Source organism: Talpa occidentalis, unplaced genomic scaffold, assembly GCF_014898055.3.
Source record: "Talpa occidentalis isolate TD23 unplaced genomic scaffold, MPIMG_talOcc4v2.1 talOcc4.4, whole genome shotgun sequence".
NCBI lineage: Eukaryota > Metazoa > Chordata > Mammalia > Eulipotyphla > Talpidae > Talpa > Talpa occidentalis.
The window spans coordinates 461951-481369 of record NW_023604295.1 but is presented as its reverse complement, the minus strand read 5'-3'; the positions used below and the strand labels follow the sequence as shown (position 1 = coordinate 481369).

At 73.3% G+C, this 19419-nt stretch overlaps 1 protein-coding gene across 1 annotated transcript in view; it reads left to right on the top strand.

The window, feature by feature from the left end:
* The window catches only part of COL18A1 (collagen type XVIII alpha 1 chain), a 41982-nt gene that overhangs the window by 7814 nt on the left and 14749 nt on the right, over positions 1-19419 (top strand). Inside the window, exons 3-16 of the mRNA XM_037524763.1 lie at positions 11661-12208; positions 13671-13760; positions 14143-14190; positions 14461-14590; positions 15423-15499; positions 15783-15944; positions 16051-16077; positions 16697-16759; positions 16845-16931; positions 17178-17231; positions 17365-17523; positions 17762-17824; positions 18389-18415; positions 19148-19270. Coding sequence (XP_037380660.1) covers positions 11661-12208; positions 13671-13760; positions 14143-14190; positions 14461-14590; positions 15423-15499; positions 15783-15944; positions 16051-16077; positions 16697-16759; positions 16845-16931; positions 17178-17231; positions 17365-17523; positions 17762-17824; positions 18389-18415; positions 19148-19270 — 1658 coding nt within the window. The remainder of the gene's footprint in view (positions 1-11660; positions 12209-13670; positions 13761-14142; positions 14191-14460; positions 14591-15422; positions 15500-15782; positions 15945-16050; positions 16078-16696; positions 16760-16844; positions 16932-17177; positions 17232-17364; positions 17524-17761; positions 17825-18388; positions 18416-19147; positions 19271-19419) is intronic.

The following is a 19419-nucleotide window of genomic DNA, read 5'->3' as shown; positions in this document are numbered from 1 at the left end:
CTCGGCCCACCAGGCCCATGTGGACTTGGGGGGACGCCGTCCAGGACCCCGCTCCACGGCTGGGACCGGGAGAGTCCAGCGTGGCGCAGTGGCCGCGGGGCCGGGTGTGGCCGTTACAGGGCAACCCCGCTATCTGCCTGGATGGCTTTGGTCTGGAGTGGGGGTGCAGTCCACAGCGCCTGCGCGGAATCACTCAGGACATCCTTTCTGCCTAGCAGGGCCTCTGCCGGGCGGCCCGACGCGAGTCCCCTCCTGAAGCTCGTTTTGCTCTGCGAGGCTCCCGCAGCAGGCTCGGCTCCCTCCTGGGCTAGAGGCACGGGGTGGGGACCCAGGAGGCACTGGGCGGGGTGGGTCAGCATGTTGGGGTCTCCCTCCCCGGTGGACGCAGCCTCTGCTTCTCCTGGGCCAGCTCCTTGTCTGGGCGAGCACCAAGCCCGGGGTCACACACTTGGGTGTGGGAAGGCAACACCTTTCCCTGGTGTGGGGGCTGGGGGAGCCTGTGGGGACCCCCAGCTCCCAGGGTGACCCGGAGGGCACATACCAGCCCTGGGGCCAGGCTTCTCCCAGGGCCTGGCTTCCGTTTGCTCTCAGAGCGCGGGAGGAAGTAGACACGGAGACGTGGGCATCACTGCCAGCTGAGGGGTGTCTGCAGCCTGAGCCTGGGGCTGCCCACGGCCCCCGCAGTGTCCACGCCTCGTCTCAGCCACAGACCTTGGCCCCGGGGCGACTGCAACATGGGTGCTGGCCCACGGTGGTGCGAGCACCAGGTGGAGCAGGCCAGCCCCGTCCACATGGCCTGCAGCCCGCAGGCGCCACCCCACAGAGGCTTGTTCCAAACAGTTTCCCCAGAGCATCCGCGGGGACCCCTGGGCGGGTGACCCTGCTGTGGCTGGGCCGGGCCCTGCTCTCCCCCCGTGCGCCCTGGCCCCTACTCATCCAGATGGCACGTTGCGTCCTCGCGCGCATCTCCCGGGGCCTGCTCTGCTCGGCAGCTGCAGACGTTTCTGCCCCATCTCAGCTGCCTGGTGCCAGCCCCTGGAGTGGACTCCACCTGGGCAGCCCCTCTCGTCCATCCCTGGCACCCTGCCCACTCGCCCCCCTCGCCTGTCTGCGCCAGCCTGGCCACGTCCCCACAGGTCCACTCGGCACCCACCCGCCCCATCTGGCCGCTGCACTCTGTGCACAGTGGGGCTGAGCTGGTCCCACGGGGTCCCGCCCGGCCCAGTTCTGATTCCTACACCAGGGCCATTCCCTCTGGCCTGCCTGCAGCTGCGGGGCGGCCGGCGCTGGGGCCCGGGCAGGCTGCACTTGGGCTCCGGTCGGCCAGGCACCGGGGCTTCCGGTCAGCGGCTCCTCTGTGGAGAAGCTGCTTCCGGTCCTGGGAACGGGGGACAGTGTGGCTTCTGGACTCCCTCCAGCATGGCCCCCCGCTGCCTGTCTGCTGTTCCTCCACGTGCCTCGTGGGGTGCTCTCCGCGCGCAGCGTGGGGCCCCCACACAGGGAATGTGGGTGACAGGGCCAGGACCGCGAGGGTGGCGCTCAGGGCGGCCCCCTGGGCCCCTCTGCTGCAGTCAGGGCCACTCTGCGTGGCCGGGCCAGGCTGATTCGGGGGCCCGGGCAGGAGGGGTGTGGAGTCCTTACCTCCATTCCAGTCAGGGACATTCCGAAGAATTCACTTTGAATTCCGTCACTCCGCCCGGCTCCAGGGCTGTCTCACCGCTGCCCGGCCGGCCACCGCGCCTGCTTCTGCCCATGGACTTGCCTGCCTGGGCACAGCGTGGACTTGCAGCCCCAGGGCCGGCCTTTGCTCCCTCCCGGCGCCCCTCCTCCTGCAAACAGCAGGCTCTGCCGGGGCCCCACCCGCGTCCCTGTCCTCTGTCCCGTGGGAAGGCGTGTCCCCGACTGGTCTCCCCAAGGCGCGTGTGTGGTGGGGGGCGTGGGGGGAGGTGAGGGGCGCGGCAGGGGGTGCGGGGCATGGTGGGGCCACGGGGCGCGGAAGGGGCGAGGGGGCGCACCCCCTGCGCCCTCTGCGTGGGGCTCTGGGGAGCGGGCCGGCTGCTGCGCCCTCTTCCGCGTGTTCCTTCCCGCCCTCGGCCGGCTGCAGCCCCGGCTCTGCGTCGTGGCCTGGTGGGTCCCGGGTCCCTGGGGCGGCCTCCTGCCCACGCCCTGACCCGTAGAGGGCTGCCGGCTGCTTCCCGCCAGCGGCGCGAACCTGGGTCGGGCTGTGGCCCTGCGTGTACCCGGGCTCCTGGGGCTGAGCGACAGCCCCGCAGCGGCGCCTCCCCCAGCCCGCAGGAGCATGACCTTGGCGGAGAGGTCCTGCCCGGGCCCGGACACTGGCCTGGGCGCTCCGGGCGGGGGCACTGGGCCTCCGCCCCATCCAGGTCCAGGCCGGCGACCTGGGGGACGTGGGCGCTGAGCCGCTGCGGGCCCAGGAACGAGGGCCCGTCCTGTGCCTGTGGGCGAGCTTGCCCAGCAGAGACCACATGGCAGACCTTCCATGGCCTCCCACGCGCAGGCTCGTGACCCCCCCACCCGCCCACATGTGACTCAGTCCAGCAGGCGGGTGGCCGGGTCACCAGGGGGCGGGTCACCGGCTGGCAGGTGATTTATCTGCAGGGCGGGGGAGGGGGCTGGCCACAGAGGGGCCACATTCCGATCATAGCAGCGCATCTGGGCTGGCGGGGGAGGGGAAGGGGTCTGAGCTGCCACCGGCCCTGGGGGTGGAGGCCAGACCCTGACGCGATGCATTCCTGTGGGTTCCTGGACTCCCCGAAGGTGGTTCTCGAGGTCACCCGCCTCGGCCTCTCGGCATCTGAGACACTGGGGGGTCGGCCTCGAGGTGCCCTGGGTGGGCGGCTCCCTGAGGGCTCCCGTGGCTCCCAGGCCACCCTCTGCGGTCTGCTGCCCAGCGGGTCTGGCTCTCCTGCCGCTCAGCGGCCGCCCTCCTGCTCTGGCCCGGCTGCCCCCGCCCGCTGGAGGAGAGCCGACGGCCGGCCGGGCCAGGAACCCCGCGCTGTCCACCCCTCACCCCAGGCCGGACCCGGCCTGGAGGGGCTTCCCGGGCTGGCGGAAGCCGGTCACCCAGGCGGCTCTCCTTGCCCCACCTCTGTCCCCAGGGCTCCCCGAGGGGAGGACGCCACGGGGGACCCGCGGGTGCCTCCGGGAAGAGAGCCGGCTCCTCCTCCCGCAGCCCCAGCACCGCCGCCCGCCCGCCACTGGCGCCCTGGTCCTGCCCCCGCCGCTCCCCGGCTTCGGTCACCTCCCCTGCGCCGCCCCCACCTCCCGGCTGTGCGAGGCCGGAGCCCGGAGCGGGGCCACCTCCCCCTCCCCCCGCCGCCTGCGCGGCCATGTCCGCCGGCGGGCCCCGGCCGGAGGAAGAGCGCCCGGAGGAAGAGCGGTTCTCAGATGGTGGCGGCTTTGAAATCCGACTTAAAAGTTCAGCCAAAGAAAATCACATCAAGGCTCCCCCTGAAAGGGGTCAGGGGCCTTTCATGTCCGCCGCCGGCCAGTGACCACGGGAGCGCTTGGCACGCGGGTCTGCTCGGATGTCGCGGGAGGTTCGGGCGAGGGTGGGACACTCGGCTCCGTCTTCACAAGAGGCCTTTGTGTTTGGAGGACGTTCGTGAAAGTCTTGGGGGGCTGCCGCCCTGTGTGGGGGCCGCCTGTCGGGGCCCCCGGAAACGGGACCCTTGGGCTGTCACTGCTCCCTGGAGGCCACAGCCTGGCCCCCGAGGGCCTCTCTGCCCTCTGGGCACCGCCCCTGCTGTGTCCTGTCTCTGCAGCCCCATGGTGGGGGTGGGGGCAGCCGCTGAGGCGCAGGCTCCCCTGGGGGGTGCCCACGCTGGTGTGCCCGAACCAGAAAGTGGTGGAGCAGGAGGGCCAAGGCCGGGACACCCCAGCCCTCAGGGGCTTTGAAGCCCCGCAGTCGCCCTGCTCAGCTGTGGCCACAGAGCCACCCAGAAGGGGCGCCTGCCGCGGTGAGCTGGGGGGCCGGGCGTGGGGGGCTCCAGCCCCTCTGGGGTGTTGCAGCCACAATGGGGCTGGGCCAGGCGGTGCGAGCGGGGTGGGCCGCAGGGCCCAGGGTGAGTGGCTGCCCCGCGGGAGCCAGCACCCCACCCAGGGGAGCGGCCACAGCGTCAGCACCCTGCGGCCGGCGGTGCCGGCGGGCGCCCCTGTTCCCCTGTGACCCATTCCGGTCTCTGCCCCCCCAGAAGTCTCCAGTCAGGACATCGGCTCGGTGTCCGTTGCAGGGGCCAGGTCAGGGGGACTCCCGGGACTGTCCGTGGAGCCAGGGAGGGCAGGGGGAGGCCGGCGGGGCCAGGGACACCCAGAGAGCGCCGGGGAGCATGGGGGGGCAGTTCAGGGGAAGAGGGAGCAGGCCCGGCTTCTGTCCGGAGAAGCTCCCGCCAGACGGAGGAGGGGACCGGTCCTGGGGCGGCGCTGGACCGAGGGGTCAGGAGCGCAGGGCCGCGCCTTTGCAAGGATGCCCAGCTCCTGGCCAACTCCTGGGTGCGTGGCTCCCCCTGGGGGCCGGGAGTGGAACGGCAGCCCGCGCTGCCCTCTGCGGCCTGGGCCCTGGGGTTGGGGTGGCGGCCACTTTGGGCAGTGTGGGCCTGGGCTTCTCTGTGGGGACCCTCCGGCCTAGCTCAGACCAGGGCTTCAGCGCCGCCCCACAGGGGCCCCCGGCCACCGCGCGAGCCCAGCATGGGCCTGTGCCAGCTTGGGGGCCCCCACGGGTGGCCCACACCTCTCCCTAAGCTCAGGGGAGAGCCCAGCCCAGGGGCAGCTGTGGGGTCCCGCCAGGTGCTGATTGTCCCCCGACCGCCAGCCTCCTCGGCCGGCCGCGTGGTCCCAGGCTGGGTGCTGGCCGGGAGCGCCTGGCCCTGGGGGTGGCCTGGGGGCCCGCGGGCCTTTGCCCTGCCCCCACGGCGGGGTCACACACGGTTTGGCCCCACGCGTCTCCCCGCAGGCTGCTGACCGCGCAGGCCAGGCTGGGCTGCTCCCGCTCGTCCCAGGAGCCCACCAAGGGGTCCTGGGGGCCCCGCAGCAGAGTCTGCTTCCCTTGAGCTCTGGGGGTCCCGCAGCCAAGTCAGGGCCCCGTGGCCGTGCCTCTGCCCCCGGCGTGGGTGGGCCTCCTGCCCACAGGCGCCCACCCCCGCGTGTCCCGGGGCCTGCTCGGTGACTGCAGAGCTGGGCCAGGGGCTCGCGCGTGATGGGGGGTGTGGGGCCTGCATGGTGCTTGGGTCAGTTTGTGCTTGTCCTGTGGAATTAGGGGGGCTGGCAGGTTCTGGGCGAGGACTTGGGTTCTGTCGCCCCAGTCAGGCTGGGGCTGCTCTGTGGGGTGAATCCTGAGGGGCTGAGGCCCAGACACCACGCTGCGGGCCCTGCCCCCCAGGGACCAGGAGCGGGTGGCCTGCGCCCCTCGGCCCCAAGGGACAGCCGCGCTGTCCCCGCCCACGTGGGAACAGAACAGAGGGCCCCGCGGCCAGCGCCCAAGGAGTGCTGCATCCACGCGCTCAGCGGGAGCAGTCAGGGCGGGCTGACCCCGACGGCCAGGGGGCGGTGGGCCCGGGCCCTGAGGGAGGGAGGCAGGCGGCGGCCAGACCAGGGTCTCCCCCATGGATCTGGGTCACCCCACCCAGTGGGGTCACCTGTCCAGCCAGGTCTCTGCAGCACGGGCTCCAGAGGGGCTGCGGCCCCCGTCTGGCCTTGGCCCCTGCAGCCCTGGGTCCCTCGCCTGTCGCGTGACGCTGCCTGGAGGCTGGGGGGTGCTGGGGCCTGGCCTGTGCCCCTCCAGAAGAGGGGACCCCTGAAACCAGGTGACGGGGGTGCCTCCCCTGGTGCCGTTTCTGGATGTTGAAAGGCAGCTCCTCGGCTGCACCCCAGGCTCCTCCCACTGGAGGAAAGGAAGGCGCCCGCCGGGGTGAGGGTGGCGGGGAGAGTGGGGGCCAGTGAGGGAGGGCAGTTGGGGCGCCTGGGGCGTGCGCTGGCAGATCCTGCTGCCCAGGACCTCTGGCCCCATGAGCAGGCCCTGGCGTTCCCGCACACCGCAGTGCCCTTGGAAGGAAGGTGTGAGTGGTTTTGTCTCGGGGTGCGCGGGGTCCTCTTTGCCCCCCCTCAGCTCTGGTGTCCGTGGGGCATGTCCCCCGGTCCAGTGGGCTCTGCGCTGAGGCTTCGGGGCGCTGCTGGGCGTGAGATCAGGTCAGCGCGGGGCTGCTGGGGCTGTGGGGGCCGCGGCCCCTGGGGGTGTTTGCGCCTGGCACGTCCCCTTCCGGGAGGACGTGGCGTCCAGCGCCCGCGCAGCGGCCCTGCCCTTTGGACGCTGGATCGATCCCCGCTGGCCTGAGCGGGGCTGTGGGACACGCGGGGCGGGGGCCGTGGACTCGGGGCGAGCTGCGGCCGGGCTGCGCCCGTGTGCCTGCGCCTGTTTGCCCGCCTCTGGGGCTCCGGGGCTGGCGCCAGGCCCCCCGCACCCCCCACCCCGTGCCTCAGTGTCTTCGTCTGGAACATGGGGCCACCCGGCAGCCGTCCAGAGGGGCGAGCCGGCCGGGGCGCTGCGAACATGGGTGGGCAGCGGGGGAGGACACCTCCCATCCGGGACCCCACGGGCCGCGCCGCCCTGGGGTGTGGGGGGCCTGGGGAGTTCACAGGCCGCCCGCGGGCAGACGTGGGGGCGCCGCCTGACGGGCCAGGCCTCAGGGGGCCCCGGGCGGAGCCCTTTCCTGTCCCGGTGGGAGAGAGCGGACCTGGGGTTTGGGGGCGCCCGCCCGTGTGCAGGGCTGGGGCGCCCGGGGGGGGGGGTTGGGGTGACCAGGCAGCTCGCCCGGGACTGCCCGGGGCAAGGCCGGCCTCCGTAGACCCCAGCGGCTCCTTCACCAGGAGGGCGGCCCCGCGCCCGCCCCGCAGGTTCTGGGGAGTCACCGGGACCCCCGCGGCCGGAGGGGCGCTCGCGGCGGGGGCGCTTCCTGGGGAGGGGAGCCGCCGGCCCGCGGGGTGGGGCGCAGGGGCGAGGGCGGCGGGAGCGTCTTCGAGGCCCTGGGCAGAGGCGCGGGGCGGCGGGGCAGCCCCTCGGGGGCGGTGCCGGGCCCAGCGGGCTCGCGGGGGAGGGGCCGGCCCGCGCCCCGCGGCTGGAGGGGGCGCCCGGCCGGGGCGGGGGCGCGGCCGCCGGGCCCGCCTGGGGGCGGGGCGGGGCGGGGCGGGGTCCGGGCTCCTCCGCCAGGCCCCGCCGCGGGGCGCGCACAGCCCCATGGCGCCCCAGCCCGCCCGCCGCCGCCCGCCGCTGCTCGCCTGCTGCCTCGCGGCCGCCTGCTGCTGCCTCGCCGCGCGCGCGGACCCGCCGGCCGGGGTGTGGCCGCAGGGCGCGGCCGGGCCCGCCGCCGCCCCGGGCTCGGGGACCCCCCCCCAGCCGGGCCGCGCGCCCGCCCGCCCCGGCGCGACCCCGACCCCGACCCCGAGCCCGAGCCCGAGCCCCGCCGCCCGCGCGGCCGCCAGGGAGGAGAACATCGCGGGCGTCGGGGCCAAGATCCTGGACCTCGCCGAGTACATCCAGACCTCGCTGCGCTGGTGGGACGGCGGCGCCCCCCGCGCCCCGCCCGCGCCCCCGCCCGCGCCCCCGCGCGCCTCGGGCGCCCCCCGCGAGGACGGGGCGGGCGGCCGGCCGGGCCCCGACGCGCAGACCCCGGAGGCCGCGGCCCCGCCGGCGCCCACCCCGCCGCCTCCCGCCCCGGGCGGGCCCCCGGCGCTGCCCACGGGGGCCCCGCCCGCCCCAGGTAGAGGACCGCGCCCCCCGCGCCCCCCGCGCCCCCCGCCGCCCGCCCTGGCCTCGAGCGCGCCCGGCCGCCCAGCCGCCCGCGGACCCGCGGCCGCCGCTTCCTCGCCGGTTCTTCCGCCTGCTGCCCGCGCCCCCCGCGCCCCGCGACCCCCGCGACCCCCGCGCCCCCCGCGCCGCCGCCAGCTCTGCCGGGCCCTGGGGGGCGCGGGCTGGAGGACGGGCCGCGCGTTCCTGGGGCCCCCGCAGGTCACCCCGCCGGCCTGGACGGCACTGCCCCCGCGGGGGAGGGGGGAGCGCGGGGCCTCTCCAGGCGGTGACTGGCCGGGGAGTGAGGGGCGCAGGGCAGAGGCCGCGGGCAGAGCCGGGTCCTCCCAGGCTCTGGAGGAAACAGGCCCATGTCGGCCACGGCTTGTGCGAGGGAGCCCCGGCCCGGCCCGGCGCCCGGTGCCTGACCCGGCCTGCCCAGCTCCAGGGCCCGGCGCGGCGGGCGGCTGCTGCTCCGAAGGGCGCCCCCCCCCCCGCCACGTGCCAGCGCGTCGAGCCTCCCCTGCAGCCTCCCCTGCAGCCCCTGCCCTGCCAGCCCGCACCGGCCATCACCGTGGGGCGGGCTGGGGGCGAGTTCAAGCCCCCCCAGCCCAGTCCAGGTGGGGGCTGAGCCTCCCTCCCCAGTGGACACGCCGGGGTGCGCCCCTCCCCCCACACCGCCTGGGGCACGGCCTTGACCTGCTCCGTTGTCCCCTGTCCATGGCCTTGGGCTTTGGAGTTGGTGGGGGGCAGGGCCGACTGGAATTCAGGTTCCCCAGCCACCCTGCCAGGCTCCTGAGGACTGTGCTGGGGCGACCCTGACCTGTGCCAGCGTGGGGTGCAGCGTGGAGGGCAGGTCAGCAGGTGCCAGTGCCGATGACCGCCGGGGCCCAACCCTAGGGAAGAAGCAGAGCAGATACATGAAGGGGCTCCTGCAGGCCAAGCAGCAGCATGAGGGGTGCAGGGGCGGGGGGCAGTGCCCCGTGGGGTCTCAGGCCTTGGGGGGGGCGGGGGGCAGTGCCCCCTCCTCAGTCACTGGGGGCTGTAGGGGGCAGGGGCCAGTGCCCCGTGGGGTCTCAGGCCCTGGGGGTGCAGGGGGAGCTGCTGCACAGCTGTCCAGGCCCAGCAGACTGGCCAAGTGGCTGAAGGGCCTTCTCACTGCACACCACGGAGGCCGGGGCTGGAGGGCCGCGTTCTGAGCAGGCCTGAGGGCCGTCCCGCCCACCAGCTGCCTGTGACCCCTCAGGCCAGGGGAAGCCCTCGGGCCCCCGGGGCCTGGCTGGAGCGCCCACCCTCCCACCCCTAGTGACTCTGCGGTCCCCACTCTGTGCAGTGGGGCGGCGGCGCAGGAGGGGGCCGTGACAGGAGAGGGTCCTGGCGAGTGGGGGAGCAAGGACCCAGGCGCCACTGGGGCTGCCTCTGAGTCTGGGGAGGGTAGAGCGCCCAAAACTGCCTGCAGGGGCTCCCCACTGCCCAGTGGGGTGTGTGCAGGGTCCACGTGCCAGCTGAGGCCACAGCTGGAAGAAGGTCGCAGCTGGCTCTGACCCCCGCCCCAGAAGGCCGCGCTGCCTCTGCCCGCAGCCCCTCCGGCCTCGCTCGGCTCCACGGCCCCTGGAGGCGCCACAGCGTCCGCTCGCTGGACAAGCCGTTGCCGGGGACTAGCGCCGGCCAGAGCCGCAAGGGCTGGCGGGAAGAGCGAGGGAGACAGGCGCTGGGACTGCCGGCCTCCCCAGCGCCGTTTCCAGCAGTTGTGGCTTCCTGCTCCGGGGGCCCCGGGGAGGAGCAAGACGGCGGCCGCCGTGACGCCCATGCGGTGGGTTGGACCCTCACGTGGGGGCCTCTCCCCGATGCTGACCTTCCCGGGCGACGGAGCCGACACTGTTCTGGTTCATGATGGTGGCCAGCCCACCTACCCGGCCACCCAGCTGTCCAGCTACACCCCCAGGGAGTGGACGTTCAGCTCCCCACGCTGAATTCTGTCAGTGACTCCACTTCAGGGTGGGGTTGTGGTCACTTCCCACCTGCAGACTGGGTCCCCTCCCTGCCCCCACCCCGGTGCCCCCCTAGGTCCTGCGATTCTCGCCTGCCACCCTCTGCCTGTGACGGGGGAGCAGGTACTGTCCCCCAGGCAGCCCCCAGGCCCCGCGTCTGACGTGCCCCCCCGGTGGGTGCACTCGGGCATGTCTGGCAGTGGCCATGGTGTGCTCTGTGCCTCGCCCGCTCCACTGCGGGCCCACGCCCAGCGCCACGGCCCCCCGTCCCACGCCTCCGACTGGGGGCCCTTGCTGCGGGGTGACCCGTGGGTCCTGATCTGGGCGAGTTCCCCTGGAATTCGGGGTTTGAAGGCTCTCGGATGTCCTGACACCCCCTCCAGATGGCCGCACCCAGCGAGGCCCCGGGTGGTGTGGACACACGCGGTCTGCGTCCCCCAGGACGGCGCCTCTCCTGCACTGGGTGCTGCCGTGGGGCCCACGGTCCCAGCGTCGCCTACAGCTTGCTTTCGGGCCTTCTGCTCCTGGACCATGAGCAGGACCGGCCTTCCTCAGCCTGTGCCTGGCTGAACGGACAGGACCCTCCCCTGTGCACCGGGAGCCCCCCCAACTCAAACGGTCTCTGCCGGTGTCGGCTGCGGTGGCCACGCGCTCTGCGTCCATTTACCGGTTCCCTTCTCCGCGCTCTCCTGAGCCCCACCCCGTACAGTCAGTAGCCGAGCTGGCCAAGCTGACCGGAACATCGGTCCCTTCTTGGACGTGGACGCCCCTTTCTTTGAAAAAAAAAAAAAAAGATTTATTTTTATTTATGCTATAAGAGCTGGGGTGCAGGCAAGAGGTGTGGGGGTGGGGGAGGCTGAGAGGACTCCCCAGAGACAGAGCAGGGAGCAGAACAGGCGGATCCACTGAGATCCACTGCTGAGGGGAGCAGCAGGGAGACGAGAGGCCTGCTGTGCCCTGTGGGTCAGCTCCCTGGCCGGGATGGACTCAGGCTGCAGTGGCTGGTGATAGCTTGAGAGCACTGAGACCGGCCCCTGCGCCCCCAGGGCGGCCCCCCTTTCTTTATTTCCGCCTCGCTGTCACTCGGTGTCCTGGGATGATGGTGTCCACAGGTGCTTCCTTCTGCTTGGGGGCCAATGCGCCGTTCTGACTTCAGAGCCGCGTGTGCGTGCTGGCCCCGAGCGGCATCGCCGGCCTAGCGGCAGGGCCTTGTCATTCTCTGGGTTCCACACGGCGCCTGCAGCCAGAGGGGCCGGCGGCTCCGGAGGGGAGCCCGGGGAATCTCACGGAGAGGAAACAGGAACTTGGGGCCGCGCCGGGCACCTCAGCCTCCTGCGCTGGAGCTGCAGGTGCTGGAGAAGGGGTGACCCTGGGGAGCCCTCTGCGGCCTGGCCCTGTGGCCCGGTGCCCCCAGATGCACACTCACTGTCGTGCTCACACTCACGCACGTGCACAGGCTCCTGGTCACTCACGTGGCCTTCCTGGGGGCGTGTTCCCTCACGTGACCTGGCGGGTGCCCCCCAGTTCGGGAGGGCGGCTTCCCAGTTTAGACACAGCCCCCAAAGCACCCCAACACCTGGTGACTGGTGGCCAGTGCTCAGGCAAGGCCGGGGCCCAGGCCCCTGGCGGCTGCTACGGGCGGCATCTCCTGTCTGGCCTCTGGGTTCTGCTCCGGGCCGCAGTGGTGTCTTTGTGGTCAGCATTGGGGGCAGGGGGCCAAGCTTGGGGGCTTGGGCTCTGAGCTCTGGGGTGGGGATGGAGGTGGGGTCTCGGGGTGGGGGTGGGGCCGGTCCAGGTGGTCTGGGCCAGCCCAAGGCCGCAGGCCCCTGGCTCCAGCGCCAACCCCACCTGATGGGTCTCTCCTCTTGCAGATGACGCGCCTGCGGAGCTGGGGCTGCAGCAGCTGCTGGGGGTGCCCCCGCCACCGCAGGTCAGGCCGGTGGACGACCCCGATGTGGGCCCGGCCTTCGCCTTCGGGCCGGCCGCGGGGGGCGGCCAGGCGGCGATCAAGCACTTCCCCAGCGGCACCTTCTTCCGCGACTTCGCGCTGCTGCTGCTGGTGCGGCCGGCCTCGGAGGCCGCGGGCGTGCTGTTCGCAGTGACCGACGCGGCGCAGGAGCGCGTGGCCGTGGGCGCCAAGCTGGGCCCGGTGCAGGCCGGCCAGCAGGACCTGCAGCTGCTCTACAGCGAGCCCGGTGCCGCCGGCACCCGCGTGGCCGCCGCCTTCCGCCTGCCCGCGCTCGGTGGCCGCTGGACGCGCCTGGCCCTCAGCGTGGACGGCGCCTCTGCTGTGCTTTTCCGGAACTGCCGTGAGGTGGGGCGCCAGGCGCTGGAGCGCGCCCCTGGGCCGCTGCCGCTCGAGCCGGGCGCCGGCCTCTTCGTGGGGCAGGCGGGAGCCGCCGACCCCGACAAGTTCCAGGTAAAGGGGCGGTGCCGGACAAGGGGCCCGGGGCGGCGGGGCGAGGCAGGCCTGGGGTCCTGGGCCCCCCGGGGTGCTGCTGGGGCCAGCTGGGGTGCCAGGCACTGCTCCACGCCTGCTCAGTTACTCCCTAGCCCCCAGGCGGGTCCGTGTCCACACGGCTGCGTCACCCGCACTGAAGACGGGGCTCCGGTTCCGGGCCCAGCGGAGGCCTGAGCCTGGCCGTGCTCCTGTGCCTCGGCGGCCAGCACCCACTGCGCCAGGCCGGGCCAGGGCACCGCCAAGGTTGCGGCCGTGGGGTGGCTTTTACCCATCAGCGGTGCCCCAGCTCCTGGGCAGCGCCCCTCCCCAGAGGCGGGGGACCCGGCCCCCACACTGGGATGACCTTTAGCTAGAACCCCCCCTCTTGGGGTCGGCTGACTCCCAGCCCCCGCTGGGCAGCTGGGCAGCCGCAGGCCAGACAGGCAGCCCTGTGTAATGACGGGCCGGGACAGAGAGTTAATTATTGCCCAGACAAAGGCCGCTTGGTTATGGGGGGTTCTGAGTGCCAGTGACCTGGGTCTGAAAACTGACCTTTCGCCTTTGGCAGGAACTTTAACCCTGGGGCCTGGAAGCCGCGGGCTGTGGAGCCAGCTGGCGTCACTGTGCTTGGCCTCGCCCCTCAGTGGCTGCCCAGAGGGCAGCGGGTCCTCCCTCTGGAGGGGCAGTGAGTCCCCCGGGTGGCAGGTGCCAGGCCCGCAGGGGCTGGGGGGCGCGGGCTGCGCCGGCCCTCCTGGGTCTCCTGCGCGGGTGTCCCTGGCTTGACCGGCTGCAACGCCTCGGGGTTTGGCGAGCGCCGCGCCGGGGCCTCCGTCGTGGCTCTTCTCCTGGTCGTTTGCTGGCTGCTGGGAGAGTCGCGGGGTTCGCTAGGCCCCACCTGGCTGGCGCCACGTCCAGAGGCAGCCACGGTGGAGGTGGGCGGCCGCCCGCCCCCACCGGCCCCCACCCAGCCCCCACCGGGCCCTGCCCGGTGCTGACTCCCCTGATCCCTCCCTCACAGCCTCATCCGCTGAGTTGAGCCATTAGCATGGGAAGTTTCTGGAATTTTCTCCGTGGCGTCTGGCTCTGCACCCCATGCCCCTGTGCCCCAGGCCAGTCTCGGGGCAGGCCCTTAGCATCGCTGGGGTGCGGGCGCCGCTGACCCCACTGTGCTCCTTTCCTTCTCTTCCCAGACGAGTGCCCTAAAGTGTCTGGAAGGGCTGAGCAGTGTCCAGGGGCCGCCCAGCGGCGACCAGCGGTCAGGCTGTCAGCCAGGAGCTGGGGCCAGCGCGGGGCGGAGGGCCTGGGGGTGGCAGGCGGGTGTGCGAGCCGGAGCCAGGGCACGGGAGACGCAGGCTCGGGGCTGTGGGGGCTGGCGGGGGGGCACCGCGGGGAGCGCACCGCAGCGGCCAGCTCGCATGACGCTGCGCCTCTCTGTGTGCAGGGGGTGATTGCAGATCTGCGGGTGCGCGAGGACCCCCACGTGAGCCCCCTGCTGTGCAGGGAGGAGGACGGTGATGACGAGGAGGACGGGGTGAGCCCTGCGCAGGTTCCCCGGCTCCCCGGCGGAGGGTGGGAGGCGCCCCGGGACCGGCTGGGAGGACCCTGTGCTGCTGGTGGCCACGGGACACCCCGCCCGTAGGCCCCAGGAGGCCTGGTGGGGCAGGTCCAAGCGCAGGGCGGGCACCAGGGCCAGGCCAGGAGGCCGGGTGTGTGTGAGCACGTGAGTCGTGTGCACGTGTGTGGGGTGTCCCGTGTGAGCGTGCCCGTATGTATGTGCGAGCCTGCACGGTGGGCTGGGCGGCCACGGGGCAGCAGCGGTGGGGGCGGGGCAGGCTCTCTGGGCTGGCCGAGACCAGGTGCCTATGGGGGCGGTTGGGGGCTGCTCACGGCCCCTCCTGTGTCCTCCCTCTCAGGCGTCGGGAGACTCGGGGAGTGGACAGGAGGACCTGCCCACGGGGACGGTGAGTGGGGTGGGGCTCCATGCTCTGATGCCCCGGGGTCCCTGCTGGGCTCACGGCCATCCCCTGCGGCAGCCGGAGGCCTGGCCGTCGATGCAGGGGCCGCTGTGAGGCCAGGCCCTGACCCTGTGCTGGCCGTGCGTGGACCGTGACTCCGCCAGGCAGAGCCCAGGCGTTTCACTTCGGAGCTGAGCCAACCGTGCCTGACGCTGGGGCTGGCAGGCTCCAGGGGCGGGTGGTCTAGAGCCAGGAGCCAACCCCCTCTCCTTCCAGGGGGAGCCCCCGAAGCCCCTCCTCCCCGAGGCGCCCCCAGTCACGTCTCCACCCTTGGCTGGAGGCCACAACACAGAAGACTCCAGAACTGAAGAAATCGGGGAAGAAACGACGGTGTCTCCACTGGGAGGTGCCAGCCTCTGGGTGGTGGGGCATGGGGTGTCCCTGGCGCCTGTCCCTGGCCGCATGTCCTGGGCATGAGCACTTGGGGTGTACCGGGCACCAGAGTCTGTCACGCCGGGTTGTGTGAGAGCCCCGGGCACCCAGGGTGGCGGCCCCGTCCCCCCACGGTGTCCTGCAGGCCTCGTGGCCAAGGCCAGGATGTGAATTTGCCCGGAATCTGATGCTTTATCCCAGGCCAGGGTTCAGCTGGTCCTGGCGGGGCCTGGGCGGGCAGGGCTGTCCGAGGGCGGGTGAGTGGCCTCGCTGCTGGCCACAGGTGCAGCTGCTCCCCACGGAGTGGGGGTGTGGGTCAGGGTAGGGGCCATGGTGTGGGGGCGTGGCCGTGCGCTAGCTGGGAGGCCCCTGCCCGGGGCAGGGTGGGGCTGGCCAGTGCCCGGGGGGCGCTTTTTGGGAGGGCTGTGGGGGCCTCTGCTGTCACGCAGTCCAGGTTTCCTGGACAGGGTGGTCTCCCCAAGAGCCAGGGGAGACCCCTGGGAGGGCCCCTCTGGGTGGGGCCGGGGCCTCAGACCCCGCCTGGCTGGCTGAGCCGGCAGCCCCAGGTCCGCAGCACTGTTGGGCGCCTGCTCCCGGTGCTGGCCCCGGCGTCTGCCACGTGGCACTGCACTGCACAGGCCAGCAGGGCGTGGGTGTGGGTGTGTGGGTGCCAGGCGACAGCTGGGGTGCAGATGTCCCCGGCCACCACGTCCTGCTCCTGGGAGCCGGGCCTGGGGGACGACAGAGGTGAGGACAGGAGGGCGTGGGGGGGGGTGGGCATGAGGCCTGAGGCCCATCTCCCCCAGCTCAGACCCTCTCTGGCTTGGAAGTGACCGCCTCGTGGGACGGAAGCGCCTGGAATGCTGGGGGTTTCGTGGAAGAGGTGAGGCTGTGCCCCTGTGGCCTCGGGGACTCCACAGTGACATGAGAGCACCCCTGGGCTCAGCCCTCCCTGGGGGTGCGGGGCAGCTCCCCCAGCACGAGAAACCCGCCGCTCGGCTTGCCCTGCTGGTGTCAGTGTCCCATGCCCAGCTCTGGGCCGTGCACACGCTGTCCCCCATGTCCCTGGGGCAGCCCCCCGGTGACACAATCTGGCTGGGACTCGGGAGGGCGAGCAGGCGAGCTCATGGGGATCCCCCAGCCTGTCCCCTGTCCTCTGTCCCCAGGCGCCAGGCATCCAGGGCCTGCCTGGCCCAGCCGGTCCCCAGAGCCCCGCAGGCCCAGCTGTGCCGAGCCCCGATACTCAGCCAATCCCCGGGCCACAGGGCCCTCCAGGCCCCCCAGGGCCGCCCGGGAAGGACGGCCCCCCAGGGAGGGACGGCGCGCGGGTGAGTGGGCGCTTGGCGCTGGCCCCGTGGGAGCCTGGGCTGGGGTGGGCCGCCCCACATCCCCGGGCAGGCACCAGCACCCACACTTCTCTCTTCCTCCCCTCAGGGCGATCCTGGTGCAGACGGAAGGCCTGTAAGTGTGGGGCCCGGACAGCTGGGGAGGGCAGAGCACCACCCCGGGACCGGCTTGGCCACAGGGCGCACAGGACCCGCAGGGCCGCGCACGCCTGTCAGGCTGGGGCCTGTGGGCCGGGCGGCGCCCGCAGATGGCAGCTGTCTGCTCTGGCACAGCGGCTCTGGGTCCTGCCTGGAGCGGGGACCCGCTGGCCGCTCAGCTCATCCAGTTGGGCCCGCGACCTGAGGCCGCCCTGTCGGGGCAGAGCAGCGGGTGGGCAGGAGTGGGCGCCCTGTGTGCAGGGTCCACGCGACCCTCCCTGGGAAACGGGCAGCACCCACAGACTGGCCGCCCGTGCCGCGCCCCCTGGCGCCCGTGCCCCTGGCCGCTGACTTGGCAGCAGGCTGCACGCGCTGTCCTCAGCCCACAGCACATGCGTGTGCCCCAGCCCAGGCACCCCGGGTGCACCGTGCGGCGTGTCCCGATGCTAGCGGCCCTGCCAGGAGGGGCCAGGTGCAGAGCTGGGCCGGGCCTGAGCCTGGGTCCTCTGTGCACCGCCCCAGCCGCCCTGGAGCGCAGGCCCTCGGGGGCTGAGCGCCTGCCCGGCCCTGACCCAGCCTCCCGGCTCTGTCTCCAGGGTGACGCTGGGCCGCAGGGCTTCCCAGGATTCCCGGGAGACGTGGGCCCCAAGGGCGCGAAGGTGAGTCTCCGGCCGGTGGGAGGCTCGTGACCTTCTCCACCCCCACGGGGCCGCGCGCTGCAGTGGCGGGGCCTTCTCTCTCCAGGGGGACCCTGGGCTGGGGCCACGAGGACCCCCAGGACCCCAAGGACCTCCAGGGCCACCAGGACCCCCCTTCAGGCCTGACAAGCTGGTGAGGCTCCCCGCCCCCCCGCCCGGTCCTGACTGCCCCCCACAGGCTCAGGCCTAGGCTGTCAGCTCCTTCCCAGGCCCCCCGGGGCTGCTGGGCTGCAGGGTGGGAGTGGGGTGCCGCCCTTCTCCCTTTGTCAGTTAGCGGGGCGGGGGGCACGCGCTCTGGCTTCTGTTCATAGAGGTCAAGCTGTGAGTGGGCGGGCTGGGCGCGCGGGGCGCCTGGGGCGAGCATCTCCTCTCTCCACAGACCTTCATCGACATGGAGGGGTCTGGGTTCAGTGGCGACCAGGAGAGCTTCCGCGTGAGTGTCCGGGGCCGGGGCGGCCTGTGCCCTGCGGTCTCCGCACGCGGGCGCTGGGTGGGGCAGCGAGAGGCTGTTCGGGGTGGGGGCTTCATGCACTGAGTGCCCTGACTGGTCTGTCTGCCCTGCCCAGGGCCCGAGAGGCTTCCCCGGCCCCCCCGGCCCCCCGGGCGTCCCGGGCCTGCCTGGAGAGCCAGGCCGCTTTGGCATGAACAGCACGGTCATCCCGGGCCCGGCAGGCCTCCCTGGCGTGCCTGGGCGGGACGGGACCCCCGGGCTTCCTGGTCCCCAGGTAAGGCCGCCCCTTCCCGGGCTGGGTGGGCGCGGGCGGGGCCTGTCCGTCCTCCCCGCTGCTGCCCCAGCCTTTCCGGGGCTGTCCCCACCACGCCCGGTGGGCTGCAGCTCAGAGACAGCCCCCCTGGCTCGGCCGTGGGGCATCCTGGTGTCCTCGGTGCTCAGGGAGCCTGCGGGCGCCCGATAATCACCTGTAAGTCCTTTCAAGCCGCTGAGTTCCCCGCTCTCCTCCCCAGGGTCCCCCGGGGCCTCCAGGAAAACACGGACGGCCAGGAGCCACTGGCCAGAAAGGCAGCCTCGTAAGTCCCCACCCCAGGGGGAGCAGGTGACCAGCACCCGGTGGGGACGCCCCCTTCCTCGCGGCCCTGCCCCACAATCCTGCGGCCCGAGCCCGACCCCATCCTGAGGCCCCCCAGGCCCCAGCCAACTGCGGCTCCCAGGGCAGCGCCGGCCTCCCGTGACTTGGAGCGGTGGGGTCAGCGCGGGCCTTGCCGGTGGGGTGCCTGCAGCTGCCAGGCTGCGCTGGGCCCCGCCCCGGGCCCCATGTGGATTTTGCACGCAAGAGCCGGCAGCGCCTGCGCCCTCCCTCTGGGTCAGCCCCCGGAGAGGCCGGGTCAGGGTGGGGCGGGGCCCCGGGGGGCGGGTGCCCGCCCACCCACCAGGGTACAGCACCACCAGTCTGTCCCCACCCGAAAAGGGCCAAGGGCACACGGGCGCTGCAGAGGCACGGCCTCCGGGGGCACGCTCGGGCCCCAGAGGGCCGCCGGGAGCCGCGCGGTGTGAACCGAGGGGCAGCACCGGGCTGGGCGGGGCGCGCCGTGTCCTCGCTCGGGGTGTTCACGGGGGTGTTCTCTGTCCCGCAGGGCGAAGCCGGAGCCCCAGGACCCAAGGTACAGAAACCACTGGGGACCACCCCCTGCAGAAGGTCCTGACCCACGGGGTCCTGTGCCTCGGGAGACGGGGCCTGGCTTCTTGCCCCCGGCCAGGCCGAGCGGGCGGGCTCGGGCGCGGCGGAAGCGCTCCCAGGGGCCAGCCCGGGGCGGGGGAGGCGGAGGGCTGGGTGGGCGCTGCCAGGACCCCAGCGGGCAGGGCGGCTCCCCGAGGCTCTCGGCCCGAGACGCCGGCCGACAGCGGGCTGCGCCAGGAGGGCCCCGGGCGAGGCCAGGTCCGCGTTGTGCACGGGCAGAGTGTGCGCGTGTGTGCGCGTGAACACGCCCCGAGCCTGGCCTCAGGATACACGAGGAAAGCTCTCTGGGGCAGGCAGGTTCCAGGGGAGAGGCCTCCGGCTGTGGGGGCCGCGCGGCCTGAGTGGGGGTGAGGAGGGCGAGGGCGGCCGGGTGTCGGGGAGGCGTGTCAAGCCCACGAGCCGGAGGGTGCAGGAAGGGCGAAACCCGCAGCCAGGAACGCAGCGTCCAGGCCCCGGAAGCCTGAGGGCCGGGGTGCGTGGGGAGCAGCCGGCCGGGGTGCAGGGCCAGGTTGCTTCAGCCGAGGGGTGTCAGGAGCTTGGGGTTCACACAGCTGGGGGCGCGTTCTTGGCTTCTCAGCGAAGAGCAGTAGGGAAGTGGAGGTGCGTCGGGTGCAGAGCCCTTCTCGGGTTCAGGAGTGTCTTCTCCCCTGTGCAGGGAAGCAGGGGCGACCCTGGCCCCATGGGCACTCCCGGGGAGGCTGGCTTGGCAGGACCCGCTGGACCACCAGGGCCCCCCGGGCCCCCGGGGCCCCCCGGACCAGGACTCGCCGCGGGATTTGTGAGTAGCGGCTGCTGCGGGCCCTGCACCGCCAGGCCCCGGCTCGGACTGAAGCCGCGGGCGGGGGCGCTGCCTGGATGGGGGTGCTGCCTGGATGGGGGCGCTGCCTGGATGGGGGCGCTGCGGGGACGGAGCGCCTTTGCCCCCTG